At 41.0% G+C, this 26,785-nt stretch overlaps 2 protein-coding genes across 6 annotated transcripts in view; both read right to left on the bottom strand.

Annotated features, from left to right (window-relative positions):
- The window catches only part of DOCK11 (dedicator of cytokinesis 11), a 70,780-nt gene extending 70,315 nt beyond the window's left edge, over positions 1–465 (bottom strand). For 3 of the 4 annotated variants that reach the window (XM_010715181.2, XM_085230411.1, XM_010715182.2), the window contains exon 1: positions 265–464. In XM_010715181.2, coding sequence (XP_010713483.2) covers positions 265–366 — 102 coding nt within the window. In that variant the 5' untranslated portion in view covers positions 367–464. Of the gene's footprint in view, positions 1–264 lie in introns of all 4 variants that reach the window. The other variant, XM_085230413.1, reaches the window with a different exon arrangement.
- A 4,616-nt stretch (positions 466–5,081) lies between these two features.
- Positions 5,082–26,328, bottom strand: WDR44 (WD repeat domain 44). 2 transcript variants are annotated; one of them, XM_085230626.1, is made up of 20 exons: positions 26,118–26,328; positions 21,776–21,809; positions 19,229–19,303; positions 18,119–18,749; positions 17,383–17,513; positions 17,195–17,287; positions 16,181–16,317; positions 15,481–15,564; positions 15,088–15,194; positions 13,985–14,136; positions 12,418–12,556; positions 12,258–12,322; positions 10,962–11,075; positions 9,575–9,697; positions 8,828–9,019; positions 8,556–8,657; positions 7,761–7,876; positions 7,366–7,493; positions 6,539–6,670; positions 5,082–6,160 (listed from the first exon to the last, which is right to left on the bottom strand). In XM_085230626.1, exons 1-20 carry the CDS (start codon positions 26,192–26,194, stop codon positions 6,066–6,068), a joined length of 2,727 nt encoding a protein of 908 aa, XP_085086752.1. In that variant the 5' UTR covers positions 26,195–26,328; the 3' UTR covers positions 5,082–6,065. The 2 variants fall into 2 exon arrangements, with proteins under 2 accessions (XP_085086752.1, XP_010713481.1); XM_010715179.3 differs by lacking the exon at positions 26,118–26,328 and adding an exon at positions 25,906–25,928.
- Between the last annotated feature and the right edge of the window lie 457 nt (positions 26,329–26,785).

Genomic DNA, 26,785 nt, shown 5'->3' with positions numbered 1-26,785 from the left:
AAGAGGGCATCGTGCTCCTGCCCTGCCCTCCCCCATCTTCTGCCCGGCCCAGCCGCGCCCTGCCCGGCCCTTCTCCCTCAGCCGGCGCACTCCATCCCTTGCTCAGCGCTCCCCATCCCCTGCCCATCCCTTTCCTCTTCCTCTTCTCCCACTCTGAGCATCCCCTGCCCATCTCCGCCCCTTTCGTCGCCTCGGGCTGGGAGCTGCCCAAGGTACCGCCGCACCGCGCCGTACCGAACCGGAGCTCCCCTCCTTGCCACTCACCAACACGAAAGAGCTTCGCACCGCCTCCGAAACGCTCTGCCGCAGCTCGGCGGCCGTGCCCGGCTTGCTGAGCCGCTTCGTGAACTTCCTCACTTCCGACATGGCGACATGGTCCGAGCGGATCCGAGCCGAGCGGGGCCGCGCCGCGGGCTGCTGCCTCCGAGCGCCGGGCGGGGCCGGGCCGGGCGGAGCCGCTGAGCGGCGGGCGGGGACGAGGAGGGACCGAGCTCAGCCCCCGCCCCGGCCCGGCCCCGCTTTGTCCCCTCAGCAGGTGTTGGGCGCTTCCCGGCCGCGGAGAGCCGAACTTACCGGCGTTTCCGTGCCGTTAGGGCTCATGCTCCGACCGCAGCCCTCTCCAAAGCGGGTCCCTGCTGCCTTCTGTAAGGCTAAGCATCCAGCAGGATGAGATCCCGCTACTGAGCGTCTCCAGCCTATGGCTTTGCTGTAGGAAAGTGCTTTGATCACAGCGCGTACGATCCCAGCTCACTGCCTGGCTGCTCGGCCAGAAGTCAGGAGGGGAGAGGAGTTAATGCCTGCTCCTGGTCCCTGTAGCTTTGTGCACAGTCCAGAGGATGGCGATTTGATGGCAGAGAGAGCCTTTGATTTTATTTTACTTCATGTATTTTATACCTTACTTTCTTACTTTTCAAATTGCTGTGCTTTATAGTGCAATGTCATTGTACGCAGATACTGCATTGGATAGAGCTGCCCTACAGTCATACAGAGGGTGGTGCTCCCTGCAGGCATTCAAGGCCAGGCTGGATGTGGCTCTGGGCAGCCTGGTCTGCTGGTTGGTGACCTGCACATAGCAGGGAGTTGGAATTAGATGGTCATTGTGATCCTACTCAATCCAGGCCATTCTATGATTCTATGATAGTCATGCCCTATGGAATTTGCACATGTTGTGTGCTATGGCTGATTGAATCCTATTTACAAGCACTGCACTGGAATTGTCAGCATGCTGTCAGCCACACAACATATAGAGAAATTGTTTAGATTATAAGAGCCAACGTGTAGGGGAGTAATGAATACAGCTACAGATCCAAACCACTGAAACTGTTATTTTGTGACTCCTAAAGCATGCAAGCCAGTTATTGTTCTGCTTTTTAGCAGTTCATGGAAGGGGCAGCAGACACCATTTCATATTAAACATCGCTCTGATCTTCTACAACAGAGGCAAAACAAATCCAAAAGCTTATACTTGATTATGAAATATCTAGATGGGAGACAGAAAAGGAGGAAGTTTAATTACTCGAGCATTAACATTTTCACTAATATTCTTCCTTAAGGCTTTTCAAAATCTGTCTAAACTAGTTCTAAGGAAGCAGAGAGCTTTGTAACAAACAGTGCCAGCTACAGAGCACTAAGGTTCACTTCCTTATCCCTACAGCCATAGGAATTCTTGCAGAGATTTCACCAGTCTCTACATGGCTGCTGGCCCCAGAACAGGGCAGCCCTGCTCATCCTGCCTGCAGGAAGGAGCTCGGACAGCCTGGGCCCATTGAAGAGCAAGAGCCAGTGCAACAGCAGTGATGGGAGACCAGCATTCATGGCAGTACTATTCTCTGCCTTTGGTTTGCTAGATTAGAGAAAGTTCTGAGAACAGCACCATGATGGGTCATTTGACAGGAAATAAAATGATCCCTGGAGTACCCACCCCTTGTTTATGCAGTCAGAAGCAAGAAGTTCCCAGTGAGGTTACGAGCTCAGCGCAGTGCCAGCAAGGGGCTGTGCCCAGTCACCATCCCACTCAGCTGAGCCAAGGAAGAGCCAGCAAACTGAGGCTGTCTTGCAGAGCTAAGCATGGAAACAAAAGGAAAATAGAAGCAGTGAGGACACATGACATGAAAACAACATGCAGAAAGCTCTATCTCGGGAAGGCTGAACATCAGAATAAAAGTCTCAGGCACAACAAGCACTAGGGCAGCTAACCGAGCCACAGCATTACTACAAGAGGATGCACAAGGCTGCAAGGCTTGTGGCGTTTACCAACATTATGACACATGAGAACACAGCAGGATTCAGGAGGTGCTGTGCAACTGCTCAAGGCATCACCTCGGAGAGAACAGCTTTCCTGAACTCAGCCATAAGAAACTCACAGCCTCGACAGACCTTGGAGACCTCAAGAGGTGAAAATGTTCTGTTCCCAGGACAGGATGGAAAACATAGGCTCTCTTACAAAAGACAGTCATCACTGAAATCACTTCTATTTTCATTTTTCAAATTATTATTTTCGTAAAATAGTTCTTTTTCAGTGTTTTTCTTATGAATACCCAAACTGCTGCCTTCTGCCATATAAGAACACCAGGCTCTCCAGTTGAAGGGCTGCAGCTGATGAATTGCTGCCCTTTTCCCAGGTATGTGCACTTACTGGGAGCACAGGAACCACAATGAACACATTTCTCTGAAGGAACAATCTGCTGCAAGCTCAGGCTGACTTCAGGACAGCAAAGACTACAGGAAAACAAGTTTTGCACATATGCTGTATTAAGACCAACAGCAAAATCTTACCCACTTGTTGGTAGCACTGTAACATAGAGTTAAAGCAACCAATTTTTTGCCTAACTCACCAGTTTGCAGCTGACACTGATATAAAATCTGAAATCCTACATATGGGGCTCCTGGGCCATCACTGAGAACCCCTCAGACAAGCTGTAGGGTTAGAGGCAGGCTTAGGACTTCATTTCTCACAAGCCATCCAAGGTAAAAGACAGGTAATATCATTAGAAAATAATCCTGTTTTGCACTGCCTTCACTGGTTATCTGTGTGCCTATTTATCACCTTCAAATGGGTCTATCCCAGAAAAACACTTAACTAAGTGATTAACCATAAGTAGGTGATTAATCCCATTGCTTCACTTCATTGCACAGAGGCCTGCATTCCTGCACTGAGCCAGCAGGATTCGGTAACCCAGACCCAGGCATGACTTTTTGCTGGGAGGAACAGTTATGAATACCATTACATCCTCACTTTCCTCACTTCACAATTTCTGGGAGCATATTCCAGCTGTGTAGCAACACATCGATGCTACGGTTGGGCTAAGAGCTCCTTGCTGTTAAAGGGCTGCCCTCTGCTGACTTACCCAGGATTGCATGGCCACAGCTCCTCAAGGACAGGAGCAACACAAATCCCATATGCTGCTTCAGGATTTCTCTACCCCCCAAACAATGAAGGGGAAAGTAGGCAAAATTCACTAGTTTTATGTGCTCCACATACTTAGCATTACATTCTGATCCGATTTCCATACAGAAGCCTGAATCGCCATTGAAGCACACACAGGAAAAGGATCATTTTCTAATCATGTGAACTGAAGAGCTGCCTTAGCATCCCAGTAGCAAGCCACTACTATTAGGAAAACTACTAGGAAAGCAGAATTAGTAGCTGTAGCCATTAGCATGAAAGAACCCTGAAGCACAGCTCCAGTACCACATACTGAGAACCACCAACAGCCTTCCAGTTTGTTCCCACTTTCACAGAATGAATCAAAACCGATGTGCCTATATGAAAATCTCAAACGATCCATAATTACCTGTAATTAGAGGGAAAACAGATACATATAGAAGATGGACATTGCCAAAATACAAATTAATTTGAGTTGGAAGGGACCTTTAAAGGCCATCCATCCCAACTCCCCTGCAATGAACAGGACCTACAGTTCGATCTGATTGCTCAGAACCAATCCAGCCCTGCCTCCAGCAACAGGGCATCCACCACCACCTCTGAGCAACCTGTTCCAGAGCATAACTATACTCATATTAACAAACTCTTACCCCGTAGCCAATCTAAATCTTGCCCATTTTAGTTTGAGACCATTTCCCCATGTCCTGTCACAACAGAATCTGCTACAGTCTGTTCCGTCCTTTCTCAGAGCTGCTTTAGATACTGTTGTTTCTGTTCTCTGCACATGCACCAGCTCGCAGACTCAAAGGTAGTAGAGAAACAACTCTGTTTCCAGTCATAGCTGCTTGCTGCCAGAATAAACTGTGACAGGAACCAGCTACAGTAGAAATTAGGTCTTGAAGGGAAGCATTTGTATGATCTTTGACACTACAGATAGCTCACTTCATGGATTCCTGTGTTAATTCATACACATCCTCACTTCTATCTCCTGAAAATTCTCAATTGTATTTTATAAGTGGATTCTGGATTACATGGATGTCAGCAGCTTTTGTTAAAGCACAAAAGGATAAGTAGACCCTTGGAAAAAGAAATTACAGCCTTCTGCATATGCAACCTATTACCAAAACTCACTTTTGGAGTTACAGATTGAATGTGTTTTTGTGCCATCTTCCCACCTCTGTCAAGTCAATAGAGCTCCCAGAACAAAATCAAGAGTTCGCTTCTGCCTCATGCATACAGGAATTTTCAGATCCGTGAGCTATACTTACTCCAAGTGTGTCAAGTGTGTGAATTTTATAAAGCACGCAGCATTTTTTGTATTTATTTTGTTGGACAATATATCCTTTGCAATTCTCTTTCACGTTCAAGCCAATACATCATCACCTGAGAAAAAAAATGTGTGACCAATTCCCTGACTTTCCATATCTTCCTTCTCCCACTAATGGCAACAACAGGAATCTTTACACACTTCTGAAATCTCCTTACATAGGATTGTTGTACAACTACATTCCATTCTGCTCCACAGTTAGTCCCAGTATTCCATTCCCCACGACAGAGCTGTTAAAAAAAGTGACAGGATGGGACAAAACAGAACTAAAAAGAAAAATGAGCACACAAGTCCAATGATCTCACAAAGCAGCCAATGCTGTTTAGACAAATGGCAAATTTAGGCATCAAAATGGAAAAGAAGCAACACTTTCCAAGTGCGTGACCAAGTTTAATGACATTTTTTTCTCTGAAACACTTGACCATCAATAACATTTCATGGGTTAGGGTGCCCAGAATGTTACTTCATAGGTGTTTTATATGAATATTTACAAAGACTTCCAAAATTCAGTGGCACTAAACAAACAAACAAGAACTTAAAACTTTAAGCTACAATGCTTAAAAAAATGTAAACAGTTTATTTTACATAGTTGTAAAATATAAGAACTTTCTAACGCAGCTTAATTTTATCTGGAAGGTGAATGTATCCTGGTGCCCATGAACAAGGAATGAGAGAATTCTTTACACAAGTATTGTGCTCCAGTGTGCAAAAAATTATATATAAGAAAGGAATCTAAAGTCCACAACACTTAAAAGACAACAAAAAATTTCACGTCCTGAAGTTGAGAAATTTATAAAAACATTTACACATTGTTGCTGACCCATCAAAAAACTTGCATAACTTAAAACTCTGAACAATAGCTACTACAAATTCAACACTTTTCTCAAATGGAGTTTTGTGCAACGATCAGACCGAATCATTCACCATTTTTTCAGCCATTCCTCCATCTTCCCCACCCCCCACACCCCAGTGGTCACAAGAGCCACCAAAATCTCCGACAGATTTTCAACTTAGTGCATGTAACCAAAAGGCACACACAGATGTGAAGATGTTTTCGTGCAGAAACCTGTGCAGGTTCACAATGACATTGCAAAATACCTCTTTTCAGAAAGTTTAGAGCCTAATGTTTGGCAGCATTATTCTTACACGTTCCCTCCTATTCTAGAAGCCAAAGTGTTAATTAGGCAGACACTGCTTTCCAAGAATCCAGTATTTGAGTAGCCATAAAATAAAAATTTTAAAAATAAATCAGCCTGTAACATTATTATATTAGATACTCTGCTTTTGCCCACATTATTTATGGAATTTTAAATCCCACAGTACCATGGTTTTATACTGTCAGTTGCAAAACAATTAAGATACACATTTCTTTTTGTTAATGAAGACTTTGATTGCTCCAGTGAAGTCAGCCGATAAAAGCACTTCTGTGTGATCTGTCTTCAGTGCTCCTTAAGGAAAGAGAATAATCTGTTATTTCTTAAAAATGAATCAAGCTCTCATTAAAAGAATTGCTGACACTTTTCTTTCTCCAGCACATTCTTATTATCTAACCATTTCTTCAACAAACATCCGTATTTCTAAGAAAGGGAATTCTGCATTATATACAAGCTAAAGCTGTACCTCCTAACAGCTCAAGTTAACAAGAATGCTGCCAAAATACACAGGGCAACAACTCCAACCCTCACTTCCTGTTCTGGGATTTTTATATTGTAGTAGCAGTCAGGATGTCCAGAACATTCACGCCCCTTGCAATGACTTCTCTTCCAAAGAAGCCTCCCTCCCACACTGAAAGTATTCTTCTCATATTATGGTATCTTAACACCTACCAGAGGGAATGGTATCAGTTGTTTCAGAATCTTCTCCTTTACTTTCAGCTTCTTGCTTATCAGAAGTTTCCAGTGACACCATCAAGCCAGGATTGGGAGCAAAAATCGCAGAGGTGACCACAGCATTGTGCGCTTCAGAAAGACAATCCAATTTTGATTACCTTGTTTCAAGGGATTGTTCATTTTACAAGAACAGCAGGCATACATTTTGGTAAGTATCCAAGAATAACAGTGTTAGCTGCACTAACTAAATTCATCATTCAAGGAACAATTATCATTGTTTTACAACTCTGAAGCTCCTATAAGCACCCAAAGCTAATTAGCAAGAGTTCCAGAGCACATTTGATATGAACACTGCCCTTCATTTCCCAAAAAACCCTGTGCATTGAGTGGTAGTGAGGCTGAATAAACAGAAGAGTTGCTCTTTTTCTTTCATTACGTGACAAAATAAATAAATAAATGTTTGCATTTGTTTTTGAAGTCACTTTTCCATAAGGGATCCAAGGGCTGATAAGTGTTTTGATTATATACTTACACAACTCAACTCTGCCAGTGAAACATGGCATTCATTCAGAATCTGACTGAAGCTGGAAAAGCTCCAAGTCACACCATCTCTTGCCATCCCAATCATGCATCCTAATTGCATGCACATCTCCTGAGGATCAGGTTTTTGAGTCCACTTATTAAGAATCCAAAAATGACAATGCACCTTGCTTTATAATGTTAATAATTTGTTCAAACTAAATGAACAGTAATGCTCAGAAAAATATTTGTCTCCCAGTTTTTAATTTTTTTTAAAGTTTTTGATAAAATAATTGACTTCTTACCTTTAATGCCTTCCCAGAAGTCATTACGGTCTCTTCTTACAGATGTAAATTTGCTCAAGTCATGGTAGGTACTCCAAATATAAACATATTTATCCTCTGAACCGCTTACAATGTATGTGAAGTCATGGCTTAAGATAGAAAGAAGGAAAAACATTACTTTCATTGGATGCTCAAGTGTTACAGTGGCTCTTCAGATGACTTGCAGTCAGACTAAGTTCACAACTTATAGAATCTTTACATAGAATTACAGTCTTCAGTTACCCTTGTATTCTGAGCTATAAGACATCTCAGAGGCTCAGATTTATACCAAGGTATACAGATTATTCAAACAAAAGCCTCTGTACTTCATGGTACCTCCAAAATTCAACAACTGCCTTGCCATAATACTGTCTTACCTAAAGCTGGCTTTGATTTGGCTGCTGCTGTTGACATAACCTTTGTATTTCATAGATAAAGACAGATCTCTTAGGTCATACAATCTAATTCTGGAATCATTAGATGTCACCAGTATCTAGAAAGAAATGAAAGAAAAATTAGAAGTGGAAGCAGTTAGCATGTGCAAGAAGGATCAGAGTTCATTCTTCATCTTTCGACTCAAGGCTCTGTTCAGAGCAAAGCCAAGCAAAAGGACTGATTCCAAAGAACAAAGTACACTTTTTTGAATATCTGCCTTAAGCTTTCATCATTTTTTCAGCTTCTGTACAAATCAAAAAATGGCTCGGGTTGGAAGGATCCACAAGGATCATGAAGCTCCAACCCCTCCCCCCCCGCCCCAGAGCAGGCAGGGCCACCAACCTCCACATTTAATACTGGACCAGGCTGCCCAGGGCCCCATCCAACCTGGTCTTGAACACCTCCAGGGTGAAGAATGAAGAATGTTTCCAAATGAATATTAAATTTGGAGACATAAGCTATGCCAAAGAAATTCTCACGGAAAGCCATTTAATCTATAAACATTTTCTCAGCTTTACATTAATCAGGGCAGAATATCACTGAATATATATTTTACCACTAGTCAGTACTCTGCAATGCAAAATAGGCAAAAGCAATTTCATCTAAGGAGAGTAAGAAGAATCCTGATTTAAGTTGATTATGGCAAACAAAAGTTAGCTGAGCAAACGAACTTAATGAGCATTAGATATAAGTGCAAGACTCCAATATCAGGTCAAGCTTTTACTGAAAGGCAGTACCTTATTTTCCCCAGGCAAAGGTTCAATGCCAGTAATTTTTCTTCCAACTCTATTTCGGCCTCTGGTAGAACGTACATGTATTTGTGTATGGTACTTCAAGTGCTGAAAAGAAATTTAAAATTGTTTATTTGAAATAATTTGATTGAAACTGAAGTTTTTACCTATTTTGCTTCAGGTTCTAACAGGTTTTGTCTCCTGATACTTAAATAAAAAGCATGACTTTTCAATCTTTATTGCTTAACATGAGAAAACAATCTCAAAAACTTTCTTACCTCTGTGTCATAGAAGATGCATCTTCCATCATACGTGCCTATTACTGCATATTTGCCATTCTGACAGAAGTTGGCAGCTGTAATCAATTTTGTCTGCCCATCCACTTCATTCCATAACGCCACTTTTTTGTCAGGAATGTTCCAGAGTCGAAGTTTCCCATCCAGTGAACCACTTAAGAAGTACCTGTCATCCTGAGAGGACACACTGCATTAACCTCTGCTTGTGCTATTAGTATGCCCAGAAATATTTCCTTAAAACCATCCCAACTAATTTCCAAACTTCTTTGCGGAATCCCATAAATGTGTTCATTATGAACTTTATGATGACTGAAAAGACAGTATTAAACTTACAAGTCTAATTTCTTAGAGATTTCTGAAAATATTACACATATGCAGTCTTCAGAACAAAATACCTCAAGCTAAAGCATTGCTCACTGTTAGGACAATTACAATTTTTCTTCCAAACACAAGATGCAGAAATACTAACCCTGTCAGCTGAGTTATTCCAAATTAGGCCAGCTGTGATGTCAGCCTACAGACAATTCACTTCCCACCTTATTCCTACAAATGGTGAAACATGGACACTCTCGGTGATGCTTGGTGAAAATGAAAACACTGTTCTGGAATAGTATCCAATGGGATACTTTAAACCACACAAACTATTATTCAATGTGTTTTTAAAGTTACAAATAAAGGGGTAAGAATCTCAAATTCTGCCTCTGGAAGAAACAAGACTATTACACTTACTCTTGGATGGAAGGCTATAGCAGTGACGAAGTCTATGTGCTGGAAACAACAGAGACATTCTCTTCTTGATATGTGCCATAAACGGACAGTTTTGTCCATAGAAGAAGAAAGCAAGAAGTAGTTCTGTGGAACAGGAGGATTCCGAGGTTAGTAATGGGCACAGAAGTAACAAAATACGGAAGCAACCTGATACCATGCATTTTTGCTTGAATTACAATGCTTTGTACAGCTTTCTTGCAACTACAGAAGCATCAGCCCAACAAAGCTCTCGTGCTTGATCACTGATGAATATATTTACCAGTTTCCATTTAACACTGTTTCATTAGATTATGTAACTTGCTGAGATGCTGCAATTTTCCTTAGCACAACATTTCTAGGACACTGACTAGAACTGTAATGCACTATAACACAAATGTTAACAGGCTCCCCACCCCCTGCTACAGAAGAAACTTGGGTGGGACTGCAGGGAAGAATTTTGAAGCTTCTTTAGAGAACAGCATGCCATCAGGACTGCCTACTCTTATAGGCAAATACAAGAAAAGCCCCATCTATTCACAACACGTTTCAGGAAAGGCAACTCTTCAGAAATCAAGTTTCTTTTGGAGTGATATCCTAAATGCTAATGGAAACAGGTCTCATCAATTCCTCCCTTTCCATGAAGTTCAACATTTTATTATTTCAGATAGAAATGTTTTATCCAAATTACCATTACTGAGTGGTGCTTTCCTTAAGCCCAGAACACCAAAGCTCAGTTATTAAACTCTTTCTGGAAGAATCTCAGTGGAAATGAGTACTTGGAAATGTAGTTACAAGAAAAACCAGCACAAGTTCCAGAGAAAGGGTAAGAACTTCTCTTAAGATCCTTCAACCAGAGTGAACTCTTACATTAGCAACACTCTTCCAATATGGAGAATTATCCAAATGAGCTTTGTGTGAAAAATTTTGATAGTTAAGCACAAGGCAGTTCTCTAGTTTCAGTACATGCTTCTCTTCAGTAATTTTTCAGAATCTGTACACTTTGCATAAAAACAGTAAAGCATACAGAAGGCAAGAAAAGCCATTAACACCATAACTCAGGAAATAGCTCAGTGAAAATTCCTTTCCTCCAACTCTAAACATTTCAATTTACTTCAGTATCAAAAAATGATACAAAATCATAACTGTATTACTAGCTTGTTTTTTAAAAAAACCTTAATTAGAGAAGTCCAAGAAGTTAGTTCCTTTTATTGCAGCTACTTCAGATGGACTAAAAAAAAGTGATGTTTCTACAAACCCTTTCTCTTAAATTCAGTGATTGTTTTGTACTGTTCAGATATATATTTTAATGGCATTTGATATAACAATGAAAACACAGGAGAACTGTGCAGCCTGTATTAAGGTGCCTTACTTTAGACCAGGAAAGATCAAGGAGATCTGCTGTATGCCCTTTGTATTTGCAAAATGGCCGTTGACGAAATGGAGCATTTTTATCATCTGGGTCTTCATCAACTCCACTGCAAATCTATCAGATGAAGGTACAGAAACATTAGAAAATGTTAGCTGGAAAACTTAAAAAAAGAAAGCAGTTACTGCTTACATGAAGCATAGGGCTGTAACAATTTGAAGGAACTCTTAGATTACACAAAATAATGTTGTACTAATAAACACAGTAACTTTAAAGCACAAATGGACTGTGAAACATCGTCTTGAAATACCAAAACCAAGCAGCTCCACACTGTCCATCAATACAGCTTTTATTCAATGGGATAAACTTGACAGCAATTTAAACAAACGTTCAAAGATAATCTTTTGGAATCAAGTAGACCAAATTTGAAAAGTGTATTTCAATGCAGAAAGTAAACCGTGAGTTAAAGCTTCAGTGTTCTAATGCACATCAAGAATGCTAACTTCCTAACAAAAGGGCCTTTCAGCACTGACATGTGGCAAAACAAAAACTAGAATTTCCCATACAAAAGCTCATGTAAAAATAGCCTTAAAACAACACCTCTGGTGTACATGGCACGCAGTTATTTAAGGGTAAGGACAGATTCCCTCTCCCCACCAAAAGCATGCATTAAATAATATTACTGCTAAAAATCTTCAATTAAACCCTGGTTTTATCATTTGTTTCTTACACTACCAAAAACAGAAAAATCCTGATCACACTGATTTTAACGGCAAGATTAAGAAAGTATCTGAATGCTCTACAAGTAACAATGTCTTAATACTTCTGGTCTGTGATGGTCCATTTTATTCTATCCAGATGTGTAAACAACATCATGCTTTGCCAGCCTTTTAAGTATGCTATTGTTCAGCTTGGCCTTTCTCAGAAAAGAGAATATGAAGTTAGATGTTAACTGTAAGTAACGCTCTGAAGGCAAAACGCTATGCCAGGAAATTCAATAGAGTTTTTTCCCCCCTCAGTATCTCTTTCAGAAATCTGTTCTGGGAGACAAGTTAGTTGCAGAAGGCCACAGCGAAGCAAGGCAGACTACAAAAGGTATTAAGTATAGTGACTTGGTTCCTTGCTTGCTTCCCAGATATGTGGGATAACAGTATTTGACCGAAGAATATTGACAAAACGTTTTGTCTATGCCTCAGGCCAAGAACTATTTATAATGTGTTTGGATAAAGCAACAATAAAGACCTGGCTTTACAGAACAGTGCAACCACGTCTTCCTTTCTCAATATCTAGTGTACGTACCCCTGCATCGGTATCAGACTTCGAAGAATTGAGACTCTCTTGAGATGGGGAAGGTGAGACACGGCCTAGAACAGAAGCAGAAGCTCCACAATCAGCACCAAGTTCCTACATCAGTAGAATTTCTAACATTTTAGAACTCTAGCAGCATATGGAAAGTTACCTTCTGTGTTGTATTTCATTCGCATATTATTGAAGTAGTCAAAAGCATTTTTTAAAACCCATATTCTCACTACATTGTCCTGTCCTGCAGATGCAAGTAATCGACCACAGTGAGAGAATTTCATTGTCCAAACAGCACCCTGTTCAAATAAAGACATTGTGGTTTATGTTACATAAACTCCCCTTTCCATACAAAAAATGCTTTTATATGTCAACAGATGTGATTCAGGACATACACACAAACAAGTTGCAGATTGAGGCACTGAAAGGTAATGGTTAAATCTTGTGGACAGTGTAACACGTTTTGCAAAAAGTTTGAAAGAGCATACAGGGGAGAACACTGTAGAAGTGAGGATTTAAGAGAGCTCAGTGCCACCACAGTGTTCTACATGAAACTGGTATGGTTACTAATGGACAGCAAGGCAGAGGTGACATGCAGAAGCAGCAAATATTTGTAGCTGTGCTTGAAGTTAGTTCAAGCTGTGGTATATTTCACTTTTTCCCCTTGGAGAAATCATGCTTGTTTACAACAATTCCAGCACCCTAAACAAGTGCTATATATATAAAGCAAATGAGGATTTTGCAAAGCTTCTGACAATTCTTTATCCAGTGCAAAGTCCAATGAGTCAACCAATAAGAACATAGTACCAACAAGCAATATTCCATCTTCTCCTTGCTATTTAATGAACAGATACTAGCTATTCGACCACACCAACCCAGCTCCCTTTTAAAATACTTTTGGGGAATTTCCTAGGTTTTAAGAAGTCAACTATCAGTTTGATAGAAACTAACATAGATGCACAGACTTCAGGATTGGAAATGTTTGCTTTGAAGGACAGGTTTGAATTCCCCAGTGAAACTGACTGCTATATGCCATTATCATCAGCCTAATGCTTTAAGATGAGGGACAGCTTCAATTGTTGTCACAACTGCTGTCAGCAAAAGCACCTGGGGAGTCAAATACTAGAATGAATGAGTTTCAGACTCCACAGGTGAACGTGCAGCACTAAAACAGTGATGGATAGGAGATTTTGCTGCTTACCCTCCACAGTTGCCTATTTGGAAATATCACATTCCAGTCTCTTCCCTCCTTATCATTCCAGTTCACACATCCCATTAATCTCTCCCCACTTTTGCCTGCAGAACTCATCCAGTATTTCAGTTCATTCATTATGTTTATATTTCTCACAGGCACATAAGTTCAGTTTCTGCTGACTGGGTCAAACTTGCTGTTCTGTGCTCACTTCTGTTAGTGGATCATAGTCTATTTCTGGCTTACATTTCTAGGCACAGAAATCAGGAAAACCAGTACTATGCAACACAAACTCTTTTGAGGAAAACTTCCAGAGAATCTCTCATGCCCAATTATGGGATCACCCCTTTCTTTTCCCTGAAAAATTTAATCAAACCAGTCAAGTTCTCATTTCTTGCCAGAATATTGATTTTACAGAATGGAACTGTCCTTCAAGAAAAACTTTGAAGGTCATCAAGTAGATAAAGTCTAAAAGTTGAATTTTAGGCTGAGCAGATTAAACAAAACAAAAATGGAAAGGAAATCTAAGACGTACCATATGCTCTCCACTGAGATCCTGAACAACTTTAATTTGTTCAAAATCATAAGGACCTTTGAAGCCATGTGCTGCTTTGAACTTAACTGGTCTCGTATACGGCATCCCTTCATCATCACTGGAAGAAGGATCATCTTGATCTGTATGGAAGACTAAGAGGAACACAGATTCAGAATGTTGCAGCACACTTTCTACTAACAAGAATATGTGCCAATACATTTCAGTAGCAGATCAGTCCTGAATTTGCAAGTTTTGATAAACAGCTGTGAGAACTTAAAACAAAAATACGTTGCAACAAGGTCTAAAAATACACCTACACTAATTTTGGTTTGCAGTACATCCAAACGCTCAACACCCAAAGTAACTGCCATGAATTTTGTTTCATACCTTGCACCAGGTTTTGCATTCAGTACATCCTGCACGTAGCAATTTCTACCAATTTAATGCATGCTGAAAATTACAGATTTAATCATATTGGTTTCTTCTGACAATATGCAGAAAGGGCCTGATAGACTGACTGCCCATGGAAGCAGGAGAACTGCAGAAAAACTGGGATAAAAAGCCAGTGGCAACATAGGATCCTAAAGTGCAGCAGTTCAGTGGCACTTTTGTCTCTCTGGCTGTAGTTAAACTGGCCTAATTAAGTACTAGATTCCTCTCTGGAAAACTGCTGAAACAAAGGGACAACTCAGTTGTTTTCAGAAAAACTTCTACCAGGAGTTCCAGCTGTCTGAGGATAGAGCATTGATTGTCAGAGGGCCAAGTGACTTCATTAAAGCAATTAAGGAAATCCCAACTTGTAACTGTGTTGGAATAACTCTTAAGAAAGATTGTTATACGGTTAGAAAGCTGTCTAGATATGAAAGTAAAAATCATACTATTCAATTGGCTTAACTAAAAGTTAACTCAACATCTGCTTCAAAAGAAACCGGCCTCGTAACCTCAGAATGCCTACCAAGCTACAAACTTGAAGAAGCCAGCTGTACTCGGGTAGCATACACCAGTATGCGTCCCCTCAGCCAGCTTTGGATTTGAGAAGCCCAAGGATAATCAGATTTATTTGGTGGGTGGGGTGGTTAATGCACAGAAATCATGTCACTGACCTTCATCTCGAACACTCTTGACTTTATTTACAGCACGTTCCCCATACTCTTCAGCAAGGTGCTTTGCTCGCTTTACAGATTTGCCAAGGAACTTTTTCAGCTGTGTCCTTAAAAAGGAAGGCATTTATTCAACACAATAGTGGCAAATTCTTATTTTTTGTTATTACGAATCAGTAGCTTTGATTTGAAATGCAGTATTATTGTTTTCCATTACTGTTTCTAAAAATAAGCATTTAATTTGCTAGCAGTATGTAATCTTCAGTTTAACTGCAGAAAAATAGGCTTAGGTAATTTCAGATACCACTTAAATAACTTGTTTGGATTTAAGAAGGGGAGTTTCAGCTTAAAATGAAACCTGACATTTATTCGTAGGGATATGAAACAGCATCTTACGTTTTCTGCTTTAACCTCCCTCCATCAGTATCTGTCTGCTGTGTCTGCATTTTGTCTTCATCATCAGACTGTGCTGCGTCGTTACTAGGAAATACAGAAGTTGTTCAGTACAAAATCTTACTGTATCTAAACAGTGAAAAACCAGTAAAGTAGGACCAAATGATAAAACAGCTCTTTCATTTTTTAGGAATCTCGATAGTAAAACTGCATATACGTTCTAGATGCCAAAGAAACACTTATATGGAAGTGAACTTTTATTTAAAACAGCAATGCAAAAGAAAACCCTACTTTTTTTTTTTTAAATGTATATGCATCAATCTAGGCCTTAGAAATAAGTCCAGTTTCTAAGTTGACATAAGACCCTGATCATTAAAATGTAAAATTCAATTTAAAAAACAACTAATATTCAGTTTTAAAGATGAAAAAGGCCCAAAGCTCTGAACAGAGCAGGGAAACCTTCCAGTAGTAGCTACGATGACCACAGGCACACACTGCAGTATTATCATGAACTTTTTATTAAATTAGAAAAATTCAATAAATAATTCTGTTGCCTCAATAAATAACCCAGTTCATACAGAATAGGGAATTAAACATGCAAATCAGAGACAGTTGGATTGGGACTCTTGCACAAAGAGTCCTCTGTATGCAAAAAATGACAGAATCAATACTAGAAAGAGGTTAAAGCTATCATCATTCATACCTGACATATTCTTTAGTTCTCCTCATGATATGCAAAGTGAGAGGATTAATGCCTGTTGGCAACTTTTCTTCTGCCAAACTCAGGGGTATTTCTTCACCCGTGTCAAGGTTTTTTATCATTACACTTGCTAGAATTTCCTATGGAAAAAATATGGTGTGAAGTCAAGATGACTCAAATAGGCATCAAAAGCAAAACAGAAATCATGTGGTCTTACAGATTATTTACAGTAGTGAGAGATCATGTTGTTCACTGTATTTTACAAAGTTCAAGCTAATCTTGCTGTCAGCACATTACTGCAATTGTTACAGAGCACTACACACAGACAAACAATTACATGTCATCACAAGCTTTGATTTCATAGACCAGAAATACAGTCATATAACCATCAGACTACCTGAGGCATGCTGTGCTAAAATTAAACATACATAATAAAATTATTCTGAAGCATCCCCCTTTCAGGTATTTTAGCAGATATAGGCAAAGAATCTCTACCTACAGATAAAGAGTATTTAAACCCATCAAGTACTACAGAAATGGGTTTTTTTTGGAACATGAATACACCTGTTGAGCAATAGCAAGCTGACAACAGTTTGATAACATCGCTAGGATAAACTGAAGTTATTAACTGAATAAATTACTTCTCAATATTAGGAAAGTCATTCTCTTGTTGCTAACTTCTTCCTGTTTTCTTTCCTGTGCAGGAAAAATTTATCAACTTTGCTAATGTTCCCTCACACTAACTTTGCAATGTGTTTGTATAGCTAGAAGAACAAATTCACAGCTTCCCAGATCCATTACAGCTCATGCTTCTAAACATTACTACTTCAAATGACTCAAGAACCACAAAGTCCTTACATGGACTAAGCCAGTATGCCATCCCTTTTATCTGAGCCTCTGGCCACAGCTTATAGTGGGTCAGAGGGCAAGAGCAAGGTGCGAATACTGCAATTAACTCAGCAGACTGGAAAAAGCAAGCACAAAGAAGTATTATGTACACATCAGTCTTATTAATACCTCATCCGTGAGCTCTCTTCCAGAATTTGATCTGGGTCTTTGTGGTCCAAGTACTTCATTTGTTGTTTGGCCATCAGCTGCTTTTCCATTTTCCTGAAATTTTGCAGACAGAAGATACAAAAATCTCTAACAATGGAATGACAGAAAACATTACTGTGATTCTCAGACTTGAAGCCATTTCCCAATACCTGAGCAGTGACTATTTTATCTCCGCTAGTTGCGCTTGCCAAATCCAAAGAAGGCTGAGAATCCTTGGGCATGACCTCTGTCACTGCACTTGGAGTTAAAAGACCACCAGCTGTGAAATTCTCTCGAGGAACTGAAAGGAGATTCATAACAGTAAAAAGAGCATAACAAGAGCCATGGACAGGCTACAGAGATTACTGGAGTCCTGACATTATCTGACAGTTTTCTGTTCATTAGTTTTTCCATCAACCACCACTAAATCTATCCTAACAACTATATATTTCATATATCACATCTATGCCTCCAGCTATTTCACACTTTGTCATCTTCAGTTTTGCTAACGAATTGTTTTTCTTCTTTTGGTTATTTTCCTAGTGACCCAGCATACTCATTTTCACGAGCCCTCAGCCTACACCTTGACTTGTATTTCTAACCTAATAGAGATAACAGATACTTCATTTATCTTCTGCATTGGTATGGCCAATTCTCCTTGCTGCAGAAGTAGCTCTTTTGGTAAAATGTGTTAGTTTGCAAGAGAGTCCAAGAATTAGAAGCATTTGTAATGCAAAAGATTTTTATTTTTATTATTATTATTATTATTATTTTTTTACACTGTAAGAATTTGGAACCGTTAAAGCTTTTCTTTGCTTGCAGGTCAACTACACTGAAACCACAAGATCAAACAACTCTTCACTCAGAACACAAAAATAGCTGAAACCAGTTAAATAAATGACTTGCCTTCTAAAACAGGTTTTTGTACTTCAAAATCCAGTTCACTCTTCTTTTTCCGGGGTGGTGGAGCGGGCCGTGCAGGCGGTGGTGGTCTCGGAGGAGGAACGTTTGTTGGAGGTGGTGGCCGTGCTGGAACAGGCTTCTTTGTGCTAGCAACAATATCAGGTTCCACAGTAAGATGCCTCGGTGGTTTTGCTGGAGGCATTTCTTCTGCTGAAGGAAGGTCTTTGGTAGATAAATCTGAAGTCACTTGTTCTAAAGTATTTGCCTCTTTCTTATCTGTTATGTCCTCATCTTTTGATGTTTCTTCTTGTGCTTCAGTTTCATCCTTTTTATGGTCAGTTGCGTTTGTTAGCTTTGTTAGTTTACCAGTTTCCTGTTCCTCAGAAGTAAATAAAGGCCTCCCAGATTCCAACTCAGTGTCCTCACACACACTCTGATGCACTGGTTCACTTGGATCTTCTTGTAACGAAGCTTTAGCAGCTAGTACTTCTGGAATACTATTAATGATACCTGCACCAGCAATCCAAGCATTTGCATCTGAAGTTGGAACAGTCAGTCCTTTCCCTCTAGAAGCTAAAGAATCATCATCTAGTTGCTGTGCTTTCTGGCTTTCTTCTATAATACTGTCAATAATCTAAGGAAATAATTAAAGAAAACCAACATTGTACTTAACAGTAGGTACTTCTGGGGAAGACTTACCATACAGTTTGTACAATAAACAGAAAAACTCTCCATTGAGGAGTTACTTTGTATATGAAACATATTTTGACTATAATTCTGAAGACCAGAACCTAGATGCAGGAATAGGTGCATCTGAACAATGAAACAAAATGAATAATTTTCTTTCCTCTTTGAGAGACAGCTATTTCTGCATCAAAGGTTGTTCAGCTGTTTGAGATTTCATACACCAGTATATAAGATTCTATACAATAAATAATTCAATACTTGCAAATCTTAAATACATTTTTAGAATACTTTTGCTTGATGTTTATCTTTTAGATGAATATTCTCACTAATAGAAGTCACACATTCTGTTAGCTTTTGGGTGACAACTCATTAGTGTTATTTCATATCTCCAGTGTGAGGATGGAAGTGTAAAGAAGCATAACTAACCTCTTTTGAATCATCTTGCTTCATTTCTTGTACAAAGGTTTCATTCCCAGCTTTGTGCAGCTTGCTGTCCACATCCTATGAAAAAAAGATTTCAGAAGATGGTAGTGAGAAGTTCTTGAGTAAGATTACATACAGCTTGAAGAAACTGCATTAAGCATGAAGGAAAATAATGCTGCCACATATTCATCCATTATGGCATAAGTATCTATCTGGCAGAAGTAATGCACATTACACATGAAGATTATTTCACACTGGCATACACAAAATCAGCGTGCTCATTGCTAAACAAAAGGCAATTCAACATTTGGTATTTAACCTTCTGCTTGCTTGTGGTGTAATGCACAGAAGTCCGATGAAAGACTCCAAGACAAACATATCTTACTTGGAAAATGATGGATTTTATAAATGACCTAAGTTCTATGTCTTTAAAAGATTTCAGCCTCAACTAAAACAAAACCGAAGGTATCACCAAGATTAGAGAAACATACATGTTTAAGAATCTGGAGCAAAGAAAAGATACATAAACATACTTTGCTCTTTGTCAAGTTGTGGGAAAAGATGCAAGAACTGCTTTATCACCACTTACAACAGCAACATTATTAGTTTTCAATTTAAGTGTAGTTTAGAAATGTACAAACAGCAACACCACTTTGGCACAGCCTGTTAAACAAGGGATAAAAATAATTCAGTAAAGTGGGTTGTGCCAAAATAATTTATTAAGATCTTGTAAGAGTCTTAAACCTTGCATAATAAAATATTTAACTAATCATACTTATGGATAAGTAGCTCCAGAAACAACAGACACTGGGTATATCAGGTACATGCATCTATACAGAGGCTTAACACTGAAAATATCCCAGCTCTGAGTGAAAGGATTCATCAATTTCCAAACAATTTTATGCTCAGGAAAGCAAGCAGTTGACACCACAGAGGTTACTGCTTTAACCAGAAGCCTACTTCAACCTCAGTTAGTATGGTCTATTGCACATCACATGCATCCTGTTGACATGAAGTACTGACGACACTGCCTAGAGCACTGCCTACAGGGGAATCTGATGGAAACCCCAATGCTGAAAGGGACCTGTAGAGAACACGTAATCCTTCTGGCTAATGGAGCAGTCTCACAAAAAGACTTTTTGTGACTGGCTCGAATTTACCAAGTAACTTTCAGAACAGGTGTTGGCTTAAGAAAAAACAAACATATCTTGGCTGACTCCCTGAGCAGAGATACAGAATCACTGTTCTCCTCCTCCTCCTCCTCCCTACTATGCAGAGACAGCTGCAATTATTAAAATCTTATTCCTCTTTGTCCACTCCTCCGCCACTTCCATACATTTTTTTTTCTATTCTAAATAGAAGTTCCATTTTTCTTTTATCACCGTTTATCTTCAAAGGCACAACTTAAGAATTTAAGTGCAATCAATGCCTACAGTAACCCATTACATTAATTTCTAATTTTGTTGACTTAACCTCACACACGTGTTAAACTTTGGACTTCAGGAATCTTTCTTACCCACTCCAAGACAAATTATACCATTAGTCACAGGTTGAGAGAACTGACACAGTACCAGGCAGAGAGAGAACAGTGTTTCAGCTTGAGAAACAGTGACTTAGGACGATACTTACAAAAAAGAAAGTGCTGTAAGCAACACGTAAAACTTGGTAATGAAAATCCTCTAGGTTTCAGCCAACAAGACATTCAAGTTAGTTTGGCAGCACTGAGCTTAGTCAGAATGATAGCTACATTTCTTGAAAGGTTTATTGTTAAAGGGATGTTACACGTTTAAAGTATTAAGTAGAACACAAAATAGATGGCTGCTCCACAAGAGATGCCATAGGAGCTGGTAGCACTGTAAAAAGATGACTGATTTGCTAGCAGCTGAAGAGAGGAAGCTATCACCTACTTTCTAACAGTGCTGACAAATGTAGCATTTGATTTATTGGGACAAAATATTGAGCCTTCTTTACTCCATCCAAGCACTGCACAAGTATCACTGCTGGCTCTTTGGAGACCAGAAAAACAGTGACATTTGTACAATATTCAACTCCTTACTTATTTAACAGGTGTCACACTCAGCTGACTGTTGCTGTGCACAGATGCAGCACACCAATTACTTGTGTAGGAAGTGGCAATGCCATCTCCATCAGCTAAATATAGTGTTGTATGTTCACATCACCTGAAATACACACACAGATTTTTCTTATTTTTGAAGACTGGAGGGAGTAAAGTCAGTATTTCAGATAAGCCAGGACCCCCAAAAAACCAAGTCCCATGGAAATGTGCTTCCTATTCACAAATCATCTGAAAGAGGATAGTCTAGCAGTGAAGTACAGCTCAATTAACTTGCAAATTTCATTTTTAGAATAAAATCAGCTTCAAGACATGTTAAAGTTCCCTAAAAGTAAAGCTGAAACATCAAGAGACACAAGCAGAACATTTGCTCCCCACAGCAAAGAAAGCTTACCATTCCTCAAGGTGTCAGGACTGCCACAGCACACCTACATTAAGTAGAAATGCTTACATCTGATTGATTTTAAGAAACTCACCTTCAATACAAAGGATCCAACCTTTGATGGTGACCTGTTAGAAAGAGAAGACAGACTTATGCAGAGCTCCAGGAAAGAAATCTCAACAGTAAGCTTTGTATTAAACAGTTTTAACGGTCCTTCTTTACAATGAGGTATACTTAATGATTCAGACAAGCAGCGAATGCTTCTGATACACTGCTCCTTTATACAGAACACTCCAAAGAGAGTTAAGTGCTCTTCTGTCTGTCACAAACCCACTGGAGATTCTCTGATCCCTGACAGTTTCTCAGCTCCAGCTTCCAGAAACCACATTTCTGCCATCCTTTTCTAATATCCCGATGTTACTCCAAGCATACATTTAAAATCATTTCCCACTACACGTAGTGCATACCCTGATACAGTCTGGATGTATTAGCATCCACTCGGAGACAACCTCTCATTTCACTAATTACACACACACACAAAAAAAGGAGGTATCTTTGGGGACTGGCATCATGCAATTACTTCTCTTCAGGTCACCACGCAAACCAATCAGTGAACTGTCAACTTTCACTACATCCCAAACTTGCAGCCTCAGCAAGATTCTCAGGATGCTGTTAGATATTTAAACACCGAGTCTTATTTTGATGACAAGATTGTACAGTTTCCTATCACAGCACTTGTCCTATCACAACACTTGCCAGCTACCAGCACGCTCCCTTCTGCTGCAGGCACATCACTCCCTCACTAGTAGCACACGAGGTGAGGTTCAAACAATGTAGCTGCCCTTCCCAAATTCCTTAATTTTCAAATACTCAGCTTTGTGGAAAATCTGCACTCAACAAAGAAGCATCCCACGCTGATGCTCTGACACAACACAGAAGAGCACAAAAACTTAGTTCTGTTTTCACGTAGGGTTGCTCAGTAGATGATGGGATTAGATATTTGTAACACAATGGAAAGCACAGCAATGACAGCAGAGCAGCAAGGCCTCAGGCTGCAGCAAGTGAGAATTTGCTCAAATGCAACAGCTGTGGGCACAGAAACAAAGGGAAGAAGCTGCTTACCTTCAGAAGGCCTGAGGTATGCAGTGATCTCCAGCAAGATGTCCTCACCTCCACTGCCAACCCTTACATGAGGGCTGTGAGGGGTGGATCCTGGCTCCAGCCCTTCCATTCACTCAGGCACATTACATACACCTGAACTCCACTGGGCTGGCCCTGCCTTCCACCAGGTGCTCCATCACTGCTTCAAGCCATGACTTAGCATTTCCACTACAATATTTTATAATAGATTTTGCAGGTTGCATTTCAAGTAAAACGCTTCTAACTCCAGTATCCTAACGTGACAGCACCAGTAACATCAGTTTAACAAAGAGAGGAGTTAAAAGTTACCCACAAAGATTGGGCAATAGTGGAAGAAAATTCCTATTTCACCTGCACAAACAGCACAGGTCTGATTAATAAAATAAATAAATACGAATAAACACTTCAAGAAGATCTTTGTATTTATTCAGCTGCAGAACTCGTCCCAATACTGACCAGCCTAAAGGAGGCCACTCTCCCACTAGCAGCTCTGCTGCAGTACTCAAACTATAGTACTTAGCAATTCTTCATTACACAGTAGGTGAACTGTGTTTCTTTATAAGAAATCAAGTGAGACATGTACCTGCATCCAAACAAGTGTGCCTTACTTCACGTTCTTCTCTCACAACTGTCATCCTCCTTCATGCCTACAATAATTTCTGAGGTTTTTTCCTTGACCTTTTTTCAGTTTTTTCAGCCTTTTGACAGTGGAGTGACAGAGGTTAAATCAGGATGTTTTCTGCCACGCTGCCTCTCCATCCCCACTCTAATGACCACAGGACCAACAGATGCCTTCACTGACTAGCTACACTGGCACCTAGATCTCTTTTCCTAGGATGCTTACAGAAACAGACATTGTTTGGACTAGTAAACAATAAGATGTCCATACATCATCCCAAAAGCAGTTACACATCAAAAGACCTGCAGCAGAAGGGAAGGATGTAAGCCTCACCACAGGCAGTGGAGAAGTCTCCAAACATTTTGTTTCAGCACACTTCAGCTCACACATTATCAGTACAAGAGAGCTATCTCAGCCAATTATCATATGATATTCTGTAACTAATTCTGCCATTTTTGCTAATTAATCCTTACAAAGTACCAGTTATAAACATACTTAAGGATACGGTGCTTTCCTTCATAGAGATTTGATCATTGGTAGTTACTGACTTAAGAGTGAGAACTGGGAGCTTCCATACAACTTGAAAATTCCACTCTCACACATCACAGCAGCAATGAGTAAAGCAACCAAAGAGCAAAGTCACCACTTCAGAATTTCTATATGAGCAATTATTAAACTTCCCCATGCAGGGCAGCGGGGAGGAAACTAGAAAACACACTTTTAATGAAAGCAAATTTATCTGCACTACTTTGCAAAAAGCTGTTTATAGCATATGCTGCAAAATATATGTATATATTCCTATGTATTTTTGCTGATCATCAGAATACGAATGTGTAAGGAAATAACTGAAAATGCAAATACTAACAGTTTTCAGTTGCCCTTCCCCTCACAAGGCTTTCACTATTTTGTGGGTCCCAACTCAGCGCCATTACACATGTATAGGTGTCAGAACTGCAATCTACAAGCCTGCTTCCAAGAAGCATCCAACATAGATGTGAAATTAGCTCTCAGGAAACCCCAAAGCTTATTTAGAGAAAATACTCTATGTTGTTAGTACAGATTGAATATCAGACTGAATGACAGATTCAGTATCCGTATTTCAAAGCCCTCTGAGATCTCCTTACTCGATGCCATCAATCTGAGCCAATGATGCATTCTTATGGGTTATGGAAGAACAATAGGAAACAAAAAAGAACTTCAGTTTTAATTTCTTTTAACTTATACCATAGCAAGTCCTATTTATACAGGTGGGGAAAACTTGCAAGTCTGGACAGACAGCATTATTTGTAGCAAATAAAAGGTAAGATATGGAGCTGGGACAGATTTAATGGCTCACTTTTACCAAATAATGGATGTTTCCTGCTTCCCACTTCTGCTTTTAGCCACAAATCCCACATCTTCACCCTACCCTGTCTCCATCCTCACAGGCTGCAGCTGTTTTAACTTACTGAAAAGATTCTGCTGTTCCTTGTTTTCACTTGCTTTCAGTTACTGAGTTAAAACAACTCAGAAGGGTTTGGTGATCACTAGCATCTGGGCAAGGTGAGAAGCAGGAGCATAACTACGTTTCTGTAACAACATGCTGTTAATTCATCTTGCAGAACTGTATGCCAAGGCACATTTTTCACCAGGCTACTTAAAAAGCTAAGTTAACAAAAGCTTTGCTATGTGTGAGGATGCAGAGGAAGTTTTTCACACAGAGGGTGGTGAGGCACTGGAACAGGTTACCCAAGGAGGCTGTGGATGCCCCATCCCTGCAGGCATTCAAGGCCAGGCTGGATGTGGCTCTGGGCAGCCTGGTCTGCTGGTTGGTGACCTGCACATAGCAGGGGATTGAAATTAGATGATCATTGTGGTCCTTTTCAACCCAGGCCGTTCTATGATACGATTCAAACCCAGCCCTTCCCTTTTTCAAGGCACCCAGGAGCCATTTATACAGATTAAAACAAACCCTTGATCAATTATTAAAGTTCCAACGGATGGATCCCACAGCCCGTATCTCATTGCTACGCTGAGCTACGTGGCACCTCATCCTGCAAGGTCAAACCGTGGAGAGGTTTGGTCCGGACTGCCTGAAAAACCAGAGCTGATACAACCCATTGAGCACAAAACCAGAAAGATATTTACCATTGCAAAAGAAGGAGCGTGTTTGGCTAACGGCAACAACACAGCGAGGCAGCTCTGAGCCAACAGGTGCAAGAAGCTGTGCTACAAAACGCTGCTAAAAACCCTCGATACTTAACATCCAGGCAACGCCATTAGAAACGAACGACAGAGCGCACCTGAAGTTGTTTAAAAGACAGGAACAGCGAGCCCGGTGCTGCAGAAGCCCCGTTGCTCATTCTGCACCAGAAAAATCACATCTTTCCGTCACTAAAGGAGCATTTGAGCCATCAGCACAGATCGCACCGCCGCACCTCCTTCCCAGACCCGCGTCCTGCCCGCCCGAGGAAGGTTTGTCTCACCACAGCATGATAACAGCAATGCCAGCTCCGCCAGCCGCCCCGTCTCCCCACAGCCTCTCGGTTTCGGCTCTTCCCTCTCCCCCCACCGACCCACCGCGCTGCCCCAACACCCGCTGTGTGCAGACGGCGGGGCGGCCGCCTCCCCCAGAGCCGAGCAGAGGGAGGGCAGGGCAAGGCAGGGTAAGGCAGGGCGGCGGCCGCACGGGACTCACGGCGCGGGGGAGGCGGCCACCAGGTGAACGTCTTCGGGAGCGTCGTAGAACTCCTCGGTGTCGCTGTCGGAGGCCATGGCGGAGCCGGGCCGCACCGCGCTGGGCTGAGCCGCCGGCAGCGCTGAGCTGCGGGGCCGCGGCCACGTCCGGGCAGGACGGGACGGGCAGGCGGGGGCCGAGAAGCTCTCGCGAGAGCAGCGACGGCACCGCCCCCTGCCGGGCGGAAGTGCGGGAGGGGAGCGGAAGTGAGGGTGGGGAGCGGAAGCCGCTTGACGGCAGGTGCCCCCTTGAGGAGCTTCTGTGCGCAGCGCCGTGCGCCGACGCTGTGGAGGCCTGCCATACAACACTGTGAGGCCTGCCCTAACCTGGCCATCCTGCTGGTCTCCGTCCAGGCCTACATCCATAGACGACACCGTAGGAGAGACATACTTGCGTGTGGTTGTCCCTGAGCTCCCACGTCATGCAGGGTATGGGGGAGGTAGGCAGAGCCTATCCAGCAGCTCATGGCTTCGGAACGCTGGTGTCTCACCAGTGTTCTTTTAGTGTTCGTTGTGCTGCTGCAAAAGCAACACTCCCTGTGACTGTTAGGTGGTGTGCAATTGGAGGTTGATAAATGAGGTGCTATTAGTGAGTGGTGTTGTTAAGTGCTGCCCAAACATTCAGTTAAC

The sequence above is a fragment of the Meleagris gallopavo genome, chromosome 9 (genome assembly GCF_905368555.1).
Source record: "Meleagris gallopavo chromosome 9, MGAL_WU_HG_1.1, whole genome shotgun sequence".
In the NCBI taxonomy this organism is placed as follows: Eukaryota; Metazoa; Chordata; class Aves; order Galliformes; family Phasianidae; genus Meleagris; species Meleagris gallopavo.
The sequence above is the reverse complement of the archived record's forward strand: the minus strand, read 5'-3'. Positions and strand labels throughout refer to the sequence as shown.